This window comes from Paroedura picta, chromosome 9 (genome assembly GCF_049243985.1).
Source record: "Paroedura picta isolate Pp20150507F chromosome 9, Ppicta_v3.0, whole genome shotgun sequence".
Classification (NCBI taxonomy): Eukaryota; Metazoa; Chordata; class Lepidosauria; order Squamata; family Gekkonidae; genus Paroedura; species Paroedura picta.
The window spans coordinates 33,243,640-33,262,436 of record NC_135377.1 but is presented as its reverse complement, the minus strand read 5'-3'; the positions used below and the strand labels follow the sequence as shown (position 1 = coordinate 33,262,436).

General features: G+C 42.0%; 1 protein-coding gene across 7 annotated transcripts; it reads left to right on the top strand.

The window, feature by feature from the left end:
* The first annotated feature begins 135 nt into the window (after positions 1-135).
* Positions 136-17,774, top strand: MTFR1 (mitochondrial fission regulator 1). 7 transcript variants are annotated; one of them, XM_077352283.1, is made up of 8 exons: positions 136-300; positions 3,107-3,250; positions 3,827-3,925; positions 9,880-9,998; positions 10,899-11,137; positions 12,744-12,993; positions 14,589-14,739; positions 16,311-17,774. In XM_077352283.1, exons 2-8 carry the CDS (start codon positions 3,185-3,187, stop codon positions 16,368-16,370), a joined length of 984 nt encoding a protein of 327 aa, XP_077208398.1. In that variant the 5' UTR covers positions 136-300; positions 3,107-3,184; the 3' UTR covers positions 16,371-17,774. The 7 variants fall into 7 exon arrangements, 6 of the variants coding, with proteins under 6 accessions (XP_077208398.1, XP_077208395.1, XP_077208399.1 ...); XR_013234113.1 differs by lacking the exon at positions 136-300 and adding an exon at positions 314-334 and having other exon boundaries at positions 14,594-14,739; XM_077352280.1 differs by lacking the exon at positions 136-300 and adding an exon at positions 316-334.
* Positions 17,775-18,797: the final 1,023 nt, after the last annotated feature.

Genomic DNA, 18,797 nt, shown 5'->3' with positions numbered 1-18,797 from the left:
CTCGGATTCCGATTGGCTGCCACGAAGAGCGCTTCTCCCCATTCACGGCTCGCCTTGTTGCGCTGCCCCCTCATTGGCCGAGCCTTGTGATCTCGCGAGCAGAAGCATTGTGGGTCACAGGGCTTAAAGAACTACAAATCCCAGGGACATCTAGCAGGTTCCGGTATTATTAGGGTGGAATATTGCGCGAGGAGGCTTGTCGTCATTGTCCGAGGCCAACACAGACGCCCACTTGATCACAGATGTTGGAAAAGTTGGATTCCTGAGGGAAGCCGTGCTGGTCCGAAGCAGCAGAGCAATGTTTGTATTGGAAGACGTGTGCATGCACACCAAAGTTTGTACCCAGAATCAAACTTTGTTGATCTGAAAACTTTGTTCTATAAGGAAACATTTGAGGGCGGGAGCGAGTAGAGAGTTGTAAGGACCCATTCACTAGGGTTGCAAGTTCTGAATTGGGAAATACCTGGAGATTTGGGGGGCGGAACCTGAGAAAAATTTGGGGAAGGAATTAACTTCAGCGGGGTATAATGACATCGAATCCACCTTCCCAAGTGGCCATTTTCTCTATTGGCTGGAGACCAGTTGTAGTCGTGGGAAATTTCCAGCCACCACCGAGAAGTTGGCGACGCAACTCAGGCACATCCACTGATCCAACGATTCTGGCAGGAATTCTGCAGTCTCTGTAATCTGATTGGTTTACTTGTGCGCAGCAGAACGTTGGTAGAACCATCACAGTTCCATCTTAACTCTCAGCAAATGGAATACACGTGCCCCAAAAGACTGGTGCCAAATGGTACCACGGATATTCTAGGAGGGAGAAACAAAAACAGACGCGTCCCCTTGAAAATTCAAAGGCTTGTATGCCGATAAAGGTCTTAATCTGATTCTTATAAGCATCCCATGAGACCTGCTGAATCGATTTAAAACAGCTGATCGAATGCTTCCTCCGACTTGGCACCAGCGCTGTTTTAAATCGATTCAGCGTGTCTTATGGGATGCTTATGAGATAACGACTTCAAACTCCCCACCACCACCACCCGTTTCTTCTGTTTTAAACTTATATCCGGATCAAGAGGTGGAGAATTTGAAGACTTGCATGTTGTTTTGTGTAATTTGTTAGTGGTATTAATACAACGTATTACATTACTTTCTGAATTTTAGCTGCAGAATTGGGAGATGGGGAATAGGCTTTTACCCCACCATTCCCCAAAAGGGCTGAACCGGTTCATTTGTCAACTCTATGGGCCGCTTACTTCCCGTCCCCAAGTGAGAGGCTAATCCCGCCTCCCGGAAGGCGGGCGCGGATTGGCCCAGGTTGTACCCGGAGCCGCTTAGGGATTGGTTGTTCAGGCAGTGGGACGCCAAGGGGCGATGAGCGAGGGAACGAGGTGAGTGGCTCGGAGTTGCCGGCTGCCGCCGCCGCCATTGACAAGAGCGCGGTCCCGGCGGGGCGAAGGGGTGAGTCTGGGCGGCCTCTTTTTCTCTCACGGGCTTCCTACGGCGAAGCCTCCCGGGAGGGCTTGGGGCGTGTCTGCAGCCGGGGAAGGGGCCGTTGGCTTCCCCGCCTCGGGCACACAGGCGCTGGCGTGGCGGCTGAGGGCCCTGCGTGACCCGGCAGCATAATGTCTCCGGGCAAGGAGAGGCAGCGAGGGGCTTGGCGGCATCTCCCGCCCGTCTAGCTCCGTTATTTCTTGGGAGCGTGTGGGCTTCAGCATATCTATCTCTATGTAATAAAGGGTGTGAAACCCCAGAGCTCGGGGAGGAAACGGGACAGCTGGCACTGTTTTTCGACTGTTGTCCGGGTCATAGCTTGGAAAGGCCTATAGCAGGGGTGGCCAAACTGTGCCTCTGTAACAGTCCATGGACTACAATTAGTATAATATTGACGGGGGTTCATGGTAATTGTAGTAAATGGACATTTGGAGAGCCACAGTTTGGCCACCCCGTCTACATGGTCTGCATGTTATTTACCTTTGTGAAGGCTTTTAAGTTGGTGTCTTTTCCTGCCTGTATCTGATTTTGGCAGATAAAGAAGGATAATTCTGTAAAACTGAATGGTTAGGCATCTAAATTTTAATGTTTGATTCTTTTCCTAAGAAAAGCTATAAATGTCTCAGTAAAGACTTCCAGAAAAATAAACAGGGATTGTCAGAAAAATGAACCTGCACTCCTCCTAACCACTGCATCAGGCTAGCTTGGGAATGAGAGGGCATAGTCTTCTTTGCCTAGCCAACAAAGAGCTTGCTTCTGAAAAGAGGCAGATATCTCTTGTGGAAACTTTTATCCAAAAATGATCTTGGTTTCAAATACATGGGAGCCTAGAAATGCTTATCATTGTCCTGAACTGACAAAACAGTCCCACCAGCACCCAGAAATACCATTAAGGAGAAGTCCTAAAGGCAGTGGAATGGACATCACCTGTGCCAAGATTCCACTTGAAAATGTTTTTACTTAGGAATTGTATATTATTGAACTTTAAGTAATGACGCAGTGCTAATTAAATCAGTTCTTGCTAAAGTTCTCCAAAGTGTCTTCTAGAGTGCTAGAAATTAATCTCTCCACTACAGAAGGAAACACTTTTTAAAGAAGTATTTGTCTTCAGTATGTGTTTCTGGGCCTCTTAGGAGATTCATGAGCTATTCTGTAGCAACCAGCATGCTACCAGTGGTAACTAGCAATCTGTTGGAGACCTTGGTGTTAGTAATATCAGTGCCTGGTCATCTTGCATCCTTTATCACTGTGTCTTGACAGTATGTAATTGTGTGGAACACTGGTCTCGTGAAAGCAAAATTGTCAAATACTATGCGAATCTGAACTTTTGAAGACTGAACATGCACAATACATTTTTAAGCTGTGTTCCTGTTTGGTATACTTGTACTCTTTAATTTTTTTAAAATTCTCTCCTTTGAAAAAGTGATACTGCTTTGAAGTTAAAAATCATCTGACAGGTTTATAATGAACTAAAGATGAATTTACAGTCAAGAACTACTGGTTGCAGTGAAGGTTCTGAAGTCATAGGTGCTGTTCGTTGTGTGTGCTTAACTTAAAGGCAATTCCTTGTTGGAGTTTTTATGTCCATATACATTGTTTACACTTTTCCCCCTAGAGATACTATGGAACACCTGCAACTTGGCATACTGAGACAGGTGGATTACAAGCTTGTGAAGGCATCTCATTATTCCAGATGATCTACTGGATTAAATGCCTGATTAGAATGATGTGTGAACAAGTTGGGCTGAATATGGAATCTGTAAGTATTTTAGTTACAATGATGTTTTGTTGCCAAAGTTGAAAGTGTTATCAACTTGCATAGGAAGTAATGGTCGGCAAACACTGGGTGGAATCCAACCAGCTTTTGTACTAGCGAAACGGGAAGAGGTTTCCTGAACCACCAAAAAAGCCATGTTGAGAATCCACGATCCACGTGTACCAAAGCCGTAAGTGGTTGGAGACGTAGCAGTGAAATTCACTGAAAAAAAATGTCTGGTTCTAACCATTATGCCTCAATCCTAGTGAAATAAACAGGGTTGAAACTTAATGTTCAGCACTTAAATACCATAAAATGTGTGGAACTTAGGCCTGGTTAATGGTTTCAGTATTGAGCCTGATAATGTGGTTCTGATTGGGAGGATGTATTGTCACACAGCATGTTAAGCTTTGATTTTCTGTCTGTACTATGAATTCTAATATGTTCCTTCTTATACTTGTCAAAAAAGGACACAAAGGCTTTACATAGCTGCACTATAAAACCTCAAGAAGCGAATTTTATAATATTGAAGGGGTTGTATCTTACCATTATAAATCCTCTCTTTTTTTTTCTCCCCAGTTGCTGTGGTCAAATAAACCTTATGGTCCCTCTAGAAGTATTGTAAGGAAAATTGGCACCAATCTCTCTGTGATACAGTGCCCAAGAGTTCAGTTTCAGGTAAAAATTTTCTTGCTTTATAATCTTTATTTTGATCTGAGCCAAACTGTGATGAGTCACTTGGGTTTATAGGTTTAGCATCCATGATGTTGAAACCTATACCAGCTACTAAACTCTTAGCTGCCATAATTACTTCCTTGCTTACAGCACTGTTGTGACATTTCAGCAATCTAGACTATCTGTTTTTGTGAGTTGCTTGCTATCCAAAAAGACATATTTGCATCCCCTTAACATTCTTGCAAGATGCTTTTAAATCTGTTGTTTCTTTAAATTGTTCTATATTTTCATAAGGTTCCTAAATAACATTCTCAGTAAATACTTGAAAATTTAAACATTTGACCACCAAGTGCATAGGAGCTCATTCATTCAATATGGAATCATTTGACATGTTATTTGTTTTTAAGAGATTTGGTTATTTATTTTAGACATTTATCAGTATACCTCTTCTCATCAGCAGTGCGCAGAAGGCAGTTCACAATACAGTAAAATAACCAATAATAGTGATTCCATATGCAGCCATCTTAAAATCAAAGTTAAAAACTAAACAAAACTACTAAAGTAACATCAGCAACAGAAACAGTACTTTAAATACCGAAGAGACAGAAAAAGATAATTAATATGGAACAATTTTAACTAGATATGACTGGCAGTAAAGAGCTGGTTGCAGGTGGTTTTAACTGGTATTTTTCAGTTTGGATGTATTGGAACTGAAATATTTTGGAATTTACATACCATCTCAGATCCCAATACCATTATTGTATTTAAAAATGATGTTTTTTTTTTCAGAAATCCCAAATTTGGGGGAGCCAACAGACCCAAAAAGAAAAAAATGGGGGGGGGAGTAGTGGCAAAGGTACAAAACCTGCAGATTGCTCCTCCATTAGCTGTTTTTGCAGGCTTTCTATTGCATTTGCTTTAAACATTAGGGAAAGGGTTAAAGGAACCGTAGAACACAGCCCAAAAAACAGCTGTTTCCAGGGGGCTCAGCAGAGCTTTGAACTGGCTTCTTATGCAGTTTCATTTAAAAGAGGGAATGCTCCAGTTCCTTCCAGCTCAGCTGAAATTTGGGCTGGTTTCCCCTGCGGCCTCTTTTATATGAGGCTGCATGAGAAGACAGCCCAAAGCTGACCAAGTGAGGAGCACTCCATTTCCCGCTGGCTTAGCTGGTTCTTGGACTGGCTTTTGAAGTCTCTTTTTAAAGGGACTGCAGTAGAGAGCCTGACAAACAGCTGAGAGGTAGGAATAATAAACTCCCACCTCTCTGCTGCTTTATGAATCTACCCTCAATATATCTGTGGGGGTATATTTTTGAATCAGCTAGATCTGAATGCACACCACTATTTGCTAGACTGAGAAAACCAAAGGAGCAAAGTATCCCCAGTATCTATTTTAGCAGAACAATATTTTAATATATCCTAGCTGATGAAACTCAGTGCCTCTCTGTCAGCTTCCTGGTGAAAGGGCATGTCTCAGGGCAACCAGTGCAGCTTCTGCTTCTAACACGGGCCTGAAACCCAACTGAAATGCATCTAGATAGAATGCTTAGTATCACTTGACTATCTGTGCTTTGGGCAATACTTGTTCTTCTCTTTCTACCGAAACAAAGGTCAGAAATTTTTATGTTAACTTCTAAGAGGAATGTTGCTGTGGCTGACTGTCTCTTAAAACACAAGAAACTCTGCACTTAGGAAATTGTTTTTGAAACAAGGCCTCCTTCATCTGTGCCCAAAGTCTTATGTGGCAGTTTCTAGGCTTTGACATGTGGACTATGGGGCAATTAGAGGTTTTCCTGATTTTTTATGTTTTACAGTTCCATAGTTCTTACACTGTATACTCATATTTCTATTTGTATTACTGCTCGAAAAATTTAGAAAAAGGAAGTACTATTGGTTTGAGAGGTATTGGCAAAAAAAAAAGAAAAAAACCACCCCTCATTATGGATATGTAACACAAATACTGTGTTCTCGAAGGAGATACTTAAAAACAGTATTTGCTGGACTATATAACCTTAAAAGTGCTTCAAATCTGTGTTAGGAATAATTTAAATGTAAATATTTGCTATTTTATACAACTCTTATGTTCCATATTAAGCTAAAGCTTGTATATTTTTACTTGTGTGGACAAATAGAAAGTGATGTAGAATCTTTAATAACATTTGGGTTGGTTTTTTTTGTTTTTACAATTTAAATGAGGGTCCAAGGTTGATCCAAATGAAGACACTACTTGAAAAGTTGGGAGGCAAATCTCGGAGGACAGTATTCTCCTCCCACACACATACACCTTTGTTTTTGCATATACTTTTGAGCATCATTTCTGACAGCAGTCCCACAGATTTTAAATAGAACTTCATCATAATGCAAAGTAAATGTTTGACGGTCTATACAATAAAACTCTTCAAATCTGAAAGTGCGAGGGAGGAAATCTTTCAGAGAAGACTGCATTAGTCATGAATCCTACTTTTCTATTGTGTGTATATGACAGTAGCCCTTTACTGAAATCTTGTGGGATGTAACAATTTTTGAGGGGGAAAATGTCTTCAAAAACTCATAATTCTAAACTCGATTTACAGAGAACAATCTGAACACAATGTGAGCAGTTATTAAATTTGTTGTATGTCCTTCTACTCTATTTCTAAGGTGGGCATCTTCCCTCTACCTGTTGGTTCTCCTCTTCCTGATTCAAAGGGTTTTGTCTTTGAGGCATGGATATTTTTGACTGGACAAGAGGGAAGGAGAAATACATGAAGTTAGAAATAAGGCTTCCATCTCTTCCATTTTCACATTGGGTTTCCTCATTCATAAATCCACATTTAAGAATAGATGTCCCTGGCCCTCTCATGAGTCAAGGGTGCTCCACAGAAGATGCACATATCGAACTTTTAATAAAAGAACCTTGGATATGGTCTCTTACTTTGCATTGAGTCATGCAGCTAAGGTTTTGAATAAGCAAAACTTTTTTTTTTTTTTTGCTTTGGAGGAACTCAGGAGATTCAAGACCTTTGGCAGAGGAGGAGTAGGGTGTAATTATCTCTGTGGCATCGTCACCTCAGCCTGTTCAGAGGCCAGAGCTACAGAGAGAACCATCCACTCTGACATGCACAAAAGATTCTTAAGAGGAGAAATGCTTGGCAGTGGGCACAAATACTGTCTAGCTGTTGAGTCGTGATGTGTGGATGTCTGATCATTGGCAGGGCTCTGCAGCTATTTCCATTAAAGGTGGAAAGGGCCTGTGTATTCTTGTGTTGTTGTCTTGATAATCTTAAATGGGCAGTGTAGTTCCCAGACAGAAGCTTCTCCATTCCTCCTGCCCTAAACTCTTCAGTGATGGTGCTGAACAGGACAATGGCATACCATACTGGAGCACATTTTCAAACAGACTTGGACGTGCATGAGTTCTAGATTGTCACTGAATTGAAATGTTTCTATAGCATTTTCTGTCTTTCCCTTTCTTTCTTGCTAGCTTTATCTCTCCTATCACAGGATCGTGCACTGAACCTACTGTAAGTCAGATTTGTTCCTTTTCTTTGAATCTTGTTCAAACTATTCATGCATGCTTATAATTAGATCTAACAACTATTGAGAATAACAAATGAAATTAACTCCACATTCTTGCTGAATTATGTAGTAAGAAGATGTAAGTAAAAGAATGTTAGTTGCTGTCAGTATTTGTCCACCATGATGGGAAAGAGAATCCTCCCAAACCCAATCCTGAGTATGTTTATGTGATCATAAGTCTTTGTGCAGTTCAATAGGACTTACTGTTAAGTAGTTATGCCTATTATCGCAACTGTAGTATGGTTTTTGTGGTATTTAAGCACTGAATAAAAATCAGATTGGTTCAGGTGTAGGTGCCTCTGATTCCGGTGCTTGGATCAAGCACAGTGGCAAGTCAAAAGCCAGGTCACTTTCTTAGCTACCCATCAGGGAAAAGGGGATATCTAAATAGCTTGTGTAGATATGCCAGAACACATACCATTTGGAGGTAACAAAATGAGTGAACTTGTCTTTTTCTTCTCAGTCATCTGATGCTTTCCCCTCAAGCCATTTCAGAGGTAAATCATCACATTCTGCTTTTCCTGGAGGATTTTGTTTAGGCTCAATTAAGTCATTATGCCAAATTAACAGTAAAGGAAGATTCATGTGGACAGCCATGTTGCTCTGAAGCAGCAGTGGCACCTTTAAGTTCAGCAAAGTTTATTCAATGTATAAGCTTGTGAATGCAAAACACTTCTTCAGGAAGCTTATACCCTGAATAAAATTCTGTTAGTCCTAAAGGTGCCACTGAACTCTAACTGTTCTACAGTAAAAAAAATTCAGCTCTGATTTGGCATAATGTGTGAATTGACGTTAGTTATAGCTATTGCTCTTCCCAAGAGACTGGAGCACTTGTGCAAACATTGAAGCATTTATGAAGCATGATTAGAGCTCACCAGGGTTTGATGTATGTCCGAATTGAGCCTTTGACATACAATAAAAAGCTGTATCATGAAGTACCATCCATTTCTTCAGAATCACATTGGAGTCATCCAGCAGTGACCAGTGACTCGACACAGTGGCCCTTCCCTCTGTTGACATAACTCAAACCACATACAGTGTGGGATGCAAATCTTCACTTGAATGTCAACAGAAGACCTGTGGTTTTCTATCCCAGTTTTTAGTTCAAGATAACATCTCATTTGTTTGCAGCAGGCTCTGTGCATGACTTGCAACAGCCTTTTACCCTTAAGGCATCTGTTATGATGCTTTCCTTGCTATGTAGGCAGGTCTGGAAAATAGTAACTGCACATGCCTGCTGGCTGCCTAATTCACATTTCTAAATGTAGGTTATGTACCTTTGTTCCTGTTTCTCACATGATACTATTTCATACAAGCCACTACTAACTGGTATTTGTTACCTGGCTTTAAGTTAGATGGCTGAGAGACCTTGTACATTGCTGTTTCCTGTAAACATTATTGCTTTGTGAGAAGACTGAACAGGGTTTTATTTCCCAGACTGTCAAATCTTTAATCTTAACCTTCTGTTACTTGAAAAGATTTCTGTTCTTCAGAAATACTAAAATAAATATTGGGTAGTTGGCAAGAGAACAAATGAAGTTATTGATGCATTGTAGTAAATAGTGTTATTAACCAAAGCAACTTCTCTGTTGACATATTGTGAAGACGAATGGGAAGTTTGTGTAGATGTCAAACATCCAGAAATACCATACTGCACAACAAAGTTCATTGTATATTTTTTATTTTTGTATGTAAACTGTACTGGTACTATCCTGTATTAGTCCACACAAGCTGTCCATTGAGGCCTCATTCAGACTGGATCTCGCACTGACTTGAACTTATAACTCTTGTCTGTTTTGTAATGGAATCTGTGTGTTTTATATTTTGTCTCGTCTGAGTGAAGTAAGACCATATGGTCTGAGTGAAGTAAGACCATATGAACATCTACACTGGCTCCCAATTTACTTCCACACCTAATACCAGATGCCGGTATTGACCTTTAAAGCCCTCTATGGCTTGCGGCCTACGTACTCATTCCCATGTTGAACCTACCTTTAGAGATCCTGCTTCAGGTGCCCCCACTAGACAGATGGCAGTCCAAGAGATGGCCTTCTCTGTCATCGCACCAGAGTTTTGGAATTCTCTTGCCAGGGAGATCGATCTGCCTCCATTTGAGGTTATCTTTCACTTTTTGGATTTGCATGGTGCTCCCTCACTAGCTGTTGTTAGCCCTTCTCTATTAGTTTCTATATATTTTATGTAATGGTTTTAAATAATTGTTACATTTTTAAAACTTTAAAACACTGTATTAATGTTTGATATATTTTCATGTTTGCTGCTTTGGGGGCCTAGAGTTGGGTGGAAAGCTGGCATAGAAATGTTTTATATAACCTAAATGTCATTTTAATGCTGCCTTAGAAGAATCCAAGTAACTAATACATAATATTGTATACCTTCTAGCTTACTTCTGAGACTCCAGAAAGCAGTAATTCTAAACAGTTCAGAGAAGATGGAGTAGTCTCCCTTGCAGATGTCGGATGGATTGCTGAAGAAGAAGGTGAAGTCTATACAAGGCTCAGGTATGTTCTTAATGCTCTTTTCCCATGCTTATTTAAGACAAAGTAAACCTTTGAAATGAGCTAGGTAACCTGGTCACAGACATCTGGAGAGTATTGTTGCTGATAATAGGGAAAAGAAATAGTTGTGTGGCAGATGAGTTGATAATTTCAGCACTCAGGATACTGGAAGGACAAGCAATGAACTATGCAAGGACAGGTGTTCACGATGTTTAAATAATGGTTTGTGAGCCAGGACTCTGTAAGCAGACTGAAGTCCAAAAGATCACTTCTGGGTTAGAGCAAGCTCAGTTTTATGCTGTTGGGAATAAGGGGATGTGCTGGTAGGTCATACAATCAATGTTCCCCCATTCCCTTGTGGATGCAGAGGGGGGACTAATAAGGATAGGTAAATAGAATCTAAGTCTTCCTCTCCCGGGTGGGCTCTGGCACCAGCATAGCAAGACTGAAGCAAGGGTGCTGCATTAGAGCTGCAGAACAGGGACAGTTTTATTTCACAAACACACAACTTCATGCAGTTTTCTTTAAAAGGGTCTCTAAACACAGAAGAGTGAAATAGAGAGCTGCTGGGAACAAGGCAAAATCCTTTCCTGTTAGTTCTTTCCATGTGGAAAGTAGGGTCCATCCAGTGTCTTCTTAATATCTTCAGAAAACATCCTAAAAGCTTGGAGCAGGTACAACAGTGCAAAGCAAATGCATGTTCCACACTTGAGGAAGATAATAAAGTTTACTGGAATTTTCCCATTGTTTCTTTGCTTAGTCCTGCATTCTAAAATCAGTAATCTCAGAGTGGTTACTCTTCTAAAGACTATTTCTTTAGTTAAGAGTAAACTAACTCTTAACATTGTTTCCTTAAGCTTTTTAATAGGCATTATATTTGTCAACATTGCTTCTTAATTGCAGATCAGAAGTCTGGCTGAAATCACAGCAATCTTCTAGAGATGAAGGCTGCCCAGGAAGAGCCCAAAGTGTTTTAGTACCTTTACCAAAGCCATCACAAGAGAACATAGAAGCCAAAATTACAACTACCACAAACAGTGAAGCCATGCAGAAAATTAGTGCATTAGAGAATGAACTTGCCAATTTAAGAGCACAAATAGCCAAAATTGTAAGCTTGCAAGAACAACAGAATCTGACAGCAGGTATTTGATCTTTTTAAACATTTTGCACTAGTTGTTTTCAGCCTGTTCTTTCAAGGTGACTCCTGGTTGTGTAAACCCAAGAGGCATAATTGTGTATAGTCATAGAATTAGCTGTTCTCAAGAGAATGAGATTCACGTTTAATGAGTTGCACATTTAACTTTTCTATCAGGGTTTTTTTCCTCCTGCCTTTCCTCCAAGGAGCTCAAGATGGCATACACAGATCTCTTCTCCAGTTTTATCCCCTTAGTAACCATGTCAGATAGATACGGCTGAGAAAGCTGACCCCCAAATTATCTACTCAGGTGGTTGGCTTGAGTAGGAATTTGACCTTGGAGGTCTCTCAGGTCCTGGTCTAATACTGGAGCCACTACCCCACACTAGCATGCTGTCAGCTATTTCTTGGAGCCTGAAAAAGAGATCTTGACCTGTCTTGCAGTTTCATTCACTGCACTACTTTATTTTAAACACTCGCAGAAACCTCAGCCACAAGGTGATCTTGAAATATAAATGTTATCTGGCTAGTGTTGATTTTATTACATGCATTTGTTGAGTGGGATCTTATCAGATGACTGTTCTGATATCTGAAAACAACTTTATGAGAGTTTCACACTTCTGACAGGTAACACATTCACAACCTCTCATTGTTTCTTCATTTTAATTTCATCCTGAGATCTTATTAAGGATTCCCAGACATCTGGATTCCTATTAGAAACTTGAATTAACAAGATTGTCCTGGGATGAAGCAGACCACTCTGATTGCTATGTATTTAGCAGCTTTGTCTCATTTATCATGAGTTAATAATCATTGTCTCCACAGCAATTTGTACATGGTAGTAAAGGGTGTTGGAAGGGCAACAAGGAAAGAAAAGCTTGAGCTATTTCCCACCTAGCAAAGCCTTAGTGCTAGGCATGAAATCTGCTAGCCTTCTGTGACTGCTGCCACTTTCAAAAACTGTCTGCAGTTGTAGACTCCAAGGCACTTTCATTCAGTCTATGTCCAATTTGGAAATATTTATATAGGATGTGAAGAACCTCATTTGACTAATGGTGGAAATATTTTCACTTTTCTTACTGTAGTTGTTTTAATATAATACATAATCCAAAGCTGTTAGCTTGTTCAGTACCATCAGGCCTTGAATGAGAGACTGAGATTTCAAGGGCTAGTGACGTACTTCCAGAATTGTCTTTGTTCCCTAGTGGCCTTGGACTTTAAAGTCACAGGCTGGAGGAGAATGTGCTCTCTTTGTGTGCAGATCACTGTCACATCTCAGATGGCAGTTTCCAGCTTTGTTTGAGCAGCTGAAGTGCTTTCCTACAGTGCTTCAAATCCAGACATAGTAGGATTCAGAATATTCATCAGTGGAATAGTTAACCGTCATGGTGTGTCAGCATACTTGTATGAGGCCATGAACTTGTATTTCAGGAGTCATACATTTCTTGTACGGAGTAGAAACACTAGAGGACGGAAACTGGACAAGATGCGATCCTAATTGTCCAGTCTGTTCCAAGATATGTTAGTGTGCTAGAGTTTGCTTTTGAAATGGTAGTTGATATTTGCTGAAGCAAGATTTTTATATTGTATTGAAATGCACAATGTTGTTACAGCTGGAGTAAGTTCTGTTGCATCAGCTCCCCTCCCAGCAGCACCACCACCTCCACCTCCACCACCACCACCACCTCTGCCAGCATCACTGCAACAGAATATCTCAGCCATCGAGCTTATTAAGGAGCGTAGAGGAAAGAGAGTACATTCCGGCCAGAATTCAGTAGATAATCATCCAAAGAAGCCTGAAATACCAAACATGCTTGAAATCCTCAAAGATATGAACAACGTAAAGCTGCGGTCAGTTAAAAGGTGAATGTATGGATTTTTCTCTTGTCTGAGTAGGAGGGTTTCAGGAACAAGAACAAACTGTGACAATTGCATTATTGTAGGTGACGGCAGTGGTGATTACAACTATTCACCCTCATGATCAAGGGCAGTGGTTCTCAACCTTTTCTTTGCCACGACCCCAACTTGGGCACCAAAGACCAACGGGGATCCAGCCGGAGGAGCTGCCAGCTAGCACTGCGGAGGCACTTCTGCCGGCCCCCCAGCTGTGTCCATGGGCAACCCCCTGCAGGAGGAGAGAGGAGGGGGCATGGGCCCTGCCCAGGGGAGGGGGCTGTCACCGTTGCTGCCACCACATCCACATTGCTCACTGTCCCGCTCCAGGCCAGACTTGCGTGCATGTCTTGCTCCCTTGGCTTGCCACTTCTGTCTTTTCTCCCTTCTTTTAACCGCAGGGGGATTCTATAGTGGCCCTGCCATAGAGCTTGTGGGGCTTGCCGGAATCGGGCGGGATGGGGTGACTTTGGAACTGTGGGGGGAGGGGGTCGCTTTCCTGCCAGCTCTGAAAGAGCTGAGCAAAGCATTTTGGTGCATTCCTCAGCAGGCACCGGTGCGACCCTCCAGGCAGGCTGGGCAGCTGCAGAAAGAGCCAGTGGGGTGCTGGAAACGTGTGTCCATGCATGCACACAACAATCAAGGTGTCATGGAGGCAGCCATTGCCATGGCTCCATCTGCCTCTGCCCGCCTCCGCTGCTACCACCCGCCTCCACGCTGCCCGCCGCCATCACATGCTGCCACCCGCCACCATGGCAGCGGGCAACCTGGTGACCCCGGGGAAGGGGCCAGGCGACCCCAAATGGGGTCCCGACCCCAAGGTTGAGAACCACTGATCAAGGGGAACACCAGTTGTCCTGGCTGAAGCAAGGAGCCCCTTTCTTGGCAGCTGCTGCATGTTTTCACACTAAGAAAAGCACCACACGCCTGCTTTTCACTGAGAGCTAGTGGTATGCAGAGGCATGGTGCCATAGCCCAGTCAGTCATAAATAATTAAACAACTTGGCTGAAGGAGCCACCTCCAGTGCCCCCTAGGTAATCCCACTGTCCTTCAAGGGGCGGTACCAACCACTTTGAGAACCACTGCATTAGAAGAAGAGCTGTATTTTTTGTACCCCACTTAACTACCCTAAGGAGTCAAAGAGGCTTAGAATCACCTACCCTTTCTTACCCTATAACAGACACCCCATGAGGTAGGTAAGGATGAGAGAACTCACTGTGACTGGCCCATTGCTGGCTGCATGGGTGTGGAATCAAACCTGGCTGTCCAGATTAGAGGCTGCCACTGGCTTCCCATGCAGTCTTTCCTACCCATTAGGAATAGACTACTATGACTGGAGGAAGAAGTGCTGTTTAAGACCAAGGGGGTATTTGTGGAGAAGTTCAGTTTCTTTCAATTTGATGCTGTATTAGACAAAAGGGCCCTGTGTTAGGAAAAGGCTATGGCACTTGCAGCCACTTCTCGCAGTCCTTTGGACCTGCAGATGGGAAAGTGACTAGGATATAAGCAAACCTATTGCTGGCATTGAAATATGCATACAGTTCTGTTTTTATTGTTTTTGAAGACCAGATGAAAATACAAAAAGAAAAACAGTTGACCCATCAGATCCTGCAGCATTGATAGCTGAAGCTCTTAAAAAGAAATTTGCATATCGATATCGAAGTGACAGCCAAAGTGACGCTGAAAAACAAATCCCAGTATCAGAAAGCAAACTGGTAAGTGCTGTGTCTAGCTAATGATTCACTAGTGATTAGCAGCCAAAATTTCCCCCATCCTCCTTTGACCTACTGTAACCTGTGTTGGTACTTCTCTAGTGCATCCTTTTAGAGCTGGAAGCTGGTGTGTTGCCATGCTTTAATCACATAATTACAGGAAGAAGCCTATATCGCTATTACTAAACAATATAAAATTGAAATTGCATGCAGTCATCTCACTCCCTACGTGATTGGCCCTCCCTGGGGCTGTGTTGCCAATAGGAAGAGAGTGTTTGGGCAATGAGGGCCAATCAGTTCAAATTGTACTATGGGATTATTTATAACTAGAGTGCTAGTAGATCTTAAACTGATCTGAAAGGCAGGTATATCCCCTGGATAAAATCTGTTGCCTGCAGTGTAGGCTGCTATACTACATTTGGGAGGAACGAAATTGTTTGCATTTCCTAATTACAAATAGCTGTTGATTACCTCTCAGTAGGCAGTAGAACAGAATTAACCATCAAGCAAGTAAAAAGCCAAGATTTCTGCATATGCTGAGTACTTTCTAGATAATGCAGAAAAATATTATGTTGTGATTTATAATGCTGACTGGGAATCCCTAACTGTTCTTAGACTGGGAACACTTATTGTCTAAAGCACAGAACATTAAAATAAAGGGGTGATTTCTGCTCTCTCAATCATTTCTCATAAGCTCCAACTTGTTCCCGCTAATAACCATTCTCATGGTTGAATGCTTGTCAATAAAATAGCAAAAAAAGTAAATTTGCAGGACAGTGAATGGTGAATGGTGTTTGTCATACATGCAGAAAAACTTTTGGCATCATGACCCAAGTATTTTCAAATGTATGATTTGGAAAATCCTTCCATTGTGGATTATGTTTTGATAAAATTGACCTGGAAAGGCAATGGGGAGGAGACAACAGCAAGAAAGATTTTGAGTTCATATAACGGTATAAACTACAGGGCATGGGTGTGTGAAGCCATTTCTGATATAAACATCAAGTTTGGCACCTCCTATAAGACAGTGGTCCCCAATCTTTCTGAAGTCAGGGACCGCCTCCGGGGGTGAGGGGAGAACCAACGGCCCGGGTGCCGCGCACACGTGCGGCAGCTGTGTGCAAATGCGCACACGCTGTTGCCGCACGTGTGTGTTTTCACCACCAGGTAGCGCTAACGCGCATGCGCACAGTTGCCCGCATGCGCATTTTCGCCACCAGGGGGCGCAAACACGCATGCGTGGCAACTGCGTGCATGCACGTTTGCATGCCAGCGGCCGCACCTGCCTCTTTCCTTCCTTCTCGCTGTGCGGGGGAGGCAGGCGTGGCTGCTGGTGGCCCGGTACCGGGCCGCAGACCGGGGGTTGATGACCCATGCTATAAGAGCCCTCCCCTGGAATGGGAGAAGTACCTGAAGGCATAGGCATTAGCACTGTAATAGAATTGAATTAAATTGCATTATAGTTGTCTTTAATGTTTTATATTGTTGTAAACCACCTGGAGCTGGCTCCCTGGGAGCGGCAGTCATGGAAATCTAGACATCAATAAATAACTTCCTTACTCTTCCCCTAACAGTTTGGACCGCACATGCTGAAGACCACAGGAAAAATGAAGACTCTGGTTGAAAACCATTAAATGTTAGCACACAAAGATTGCTTTGGAAAGAGACTTTTTCTCAACTCCAGCTTTTAACTTCTTGGGACCTGCATTGAAATATGCCTCTGGTTTTTATATCTAGAGAGAAGACTTTTAAATACAAAATTATCCAAATGGTTATTAGGTCATTAGCACTAATTTTATCTATATGAATATTATAAGCATGACTGACAGCTTTTAAACATCTTGTTTGAAGAGAATGATAATTAAACAGCTTTTAAAGTTATTTTAGCTCCAGTGTAATAGCTGAAATAACATAATGGGACTTTTATGTACTACTCCGCAGTTTGAACATCTCATTTTGACACTATTCTTATGTTAGAATTCAGTCTTGTGCTGTAATTCAAGAACAAAAACCTCATGTTACTACGCCTCTGGAAATTCAGTATTTACTTTATTTATTAGCTGGCAATCCAACAGAACATGCCTTATCCCAAGAGCTTTCATTGAAGCCTATTTTCTTCCTACATCTCACGTAGCAACAGTAGCAACATATATTAGTGCGACTGTATTAGATAAAAGTTGAACTACCTTTGTTCATTGAGCTTAAACACTGTAATTATGACCTCAAGAGACAGAAAAGCAATGCAGATACAGAAGACTGTCTACATTGGCAGGTGTCAGAAACTAGAGCAGATAGCTTGGCTTGTCTGTAACCTACAGCAGGGGTAGTCAACCTGTGGTCCTCCAGATGTTCATAGACTATTATTCTCATGAGCCCCTGCCAGCAAACGCTGGCAGGGGCTCGTGGGAATTGTAGTCCATGAACATCTCGAGGACCACAGGTTAACTATCCCTGACCTACAGTGTTCTGCTGAGTTATCCAACAAACCTCAAGATAGCACTAGTTTTGCACCAGGTACTTATCATTTGAAATGTCTCATGTGGGCCGCTTGGCTAATGCCAGGCTACAGACCCACTTGCTGCTATCAGTAGCATTTGTTCTAGGGAGCAAATAGGCCCAGCCACTGGCTTTTGAATAATAGTAATGTTTTTTAGAAAACACTCAGAAAGTGGGTGAATGTTGTTGCATTGTTTCTATAATTAGTTTTCCAAAATAGAGCACAGCATAGGGTCTTGTAACTGAAAGATGGCATTTCTGAGTATTTATCGCTTGAACAACACCAGTTGTAGTACAGACTTTTATATTTATCAAGGGTCTTATTAAGCTCAAACTTAACTGAGGTGTGATCAGAGATGTTAATGTTTAAATGTTTTAAGAATGAAAGCTTCTTTTATAGTATAAAAGTTAATGTTATGGACTGCTTTCAACCTGATTTCTTTCAAAGTGCACTAAGGTGCTTTAAAGTCAGTGGTTGTCCTCCGAAGACATTGACATTTGGTTCTGTATCACCCTATACAAAATAAAAGCAGTTAAGTTTACTGGCTTGAGTTGTGTTTTCCTTTTGGGTTCACCTTTAATTATCAAAAGTTTGTAGAGCAGTTTGTATCCCTAGGATACAGTAGTTTAGTGTTGGAGGTCCTTGTATGACTACAGTGAGAACAACCACTACACCAAACTGGCTTCTAAGATACTAAGAACAGTGGCCTCTAATCTGGAGAGCTGGGTTTGATTCCCTGCTCCTCCACTTGCAGCCAGATGGGTGACCTTGGGCTAGTCACAGTCCTGTTAGAGCTGTTCTTACATTCAGTTAGCCTTACCTGTCTCACAAGGTGTATGTTGTGGGGAGAGGAAAGGCAGGAGATTGTAAGCCACTGTGAGACTCCTCCAGGTAGTGAGAAGGATAAAAAACCAATTCTTCTAATGCAGTGGCTCTCAAAGTGGGTACCACCTCTTGCAGGATAGTGGGATTACCTTGAGGGGCACTGGAGGTAGGCTCCTTCAACCTCGTTTAATTGTTTATGATTGACCAGGCTATGGCACCAAACCTCTGCATGCTACCAGTAAGACCAGGGTATCATCCTTTGAGAACTCTCATCACACTATGTTTTTGTCTCTTTGTTTTCAAATTTTTGCTGGTAAAACCTTGGGTGTGATATTTTCCCGTGTTCAGATACTCAACTGGTTCATTATAAAAGGCACTTTTTAGCTATATGTTATTGTCACAGCCCACCCAATATTAATATTTCTACATTATATAAGGATTTAAAATTTCTCAGTTGTTTTTAGAAAGGAAAAAATTAGGAGGCAGAAGAAAAAAATGTGGGTAGTTGAAGGAGTTTCACAAGAGGGTTCAAAATGAGTCAGGCTTGCCTCTGGCATTCTTGGGTGGTCTCCCAGCCAAATACGGACCAGGGCTTACCTTCTGAGATCTGGCACGATCAGGCTAGCCTGAGAAGACACTGATGGGTTGTGTGTATCATACAACATCTTGTTGCCCAAGTCTGGAAAGCTACATAGAATTACTGAAGAACTCCTTCCAGCAGCTAGTGAGTTGCCTGTTA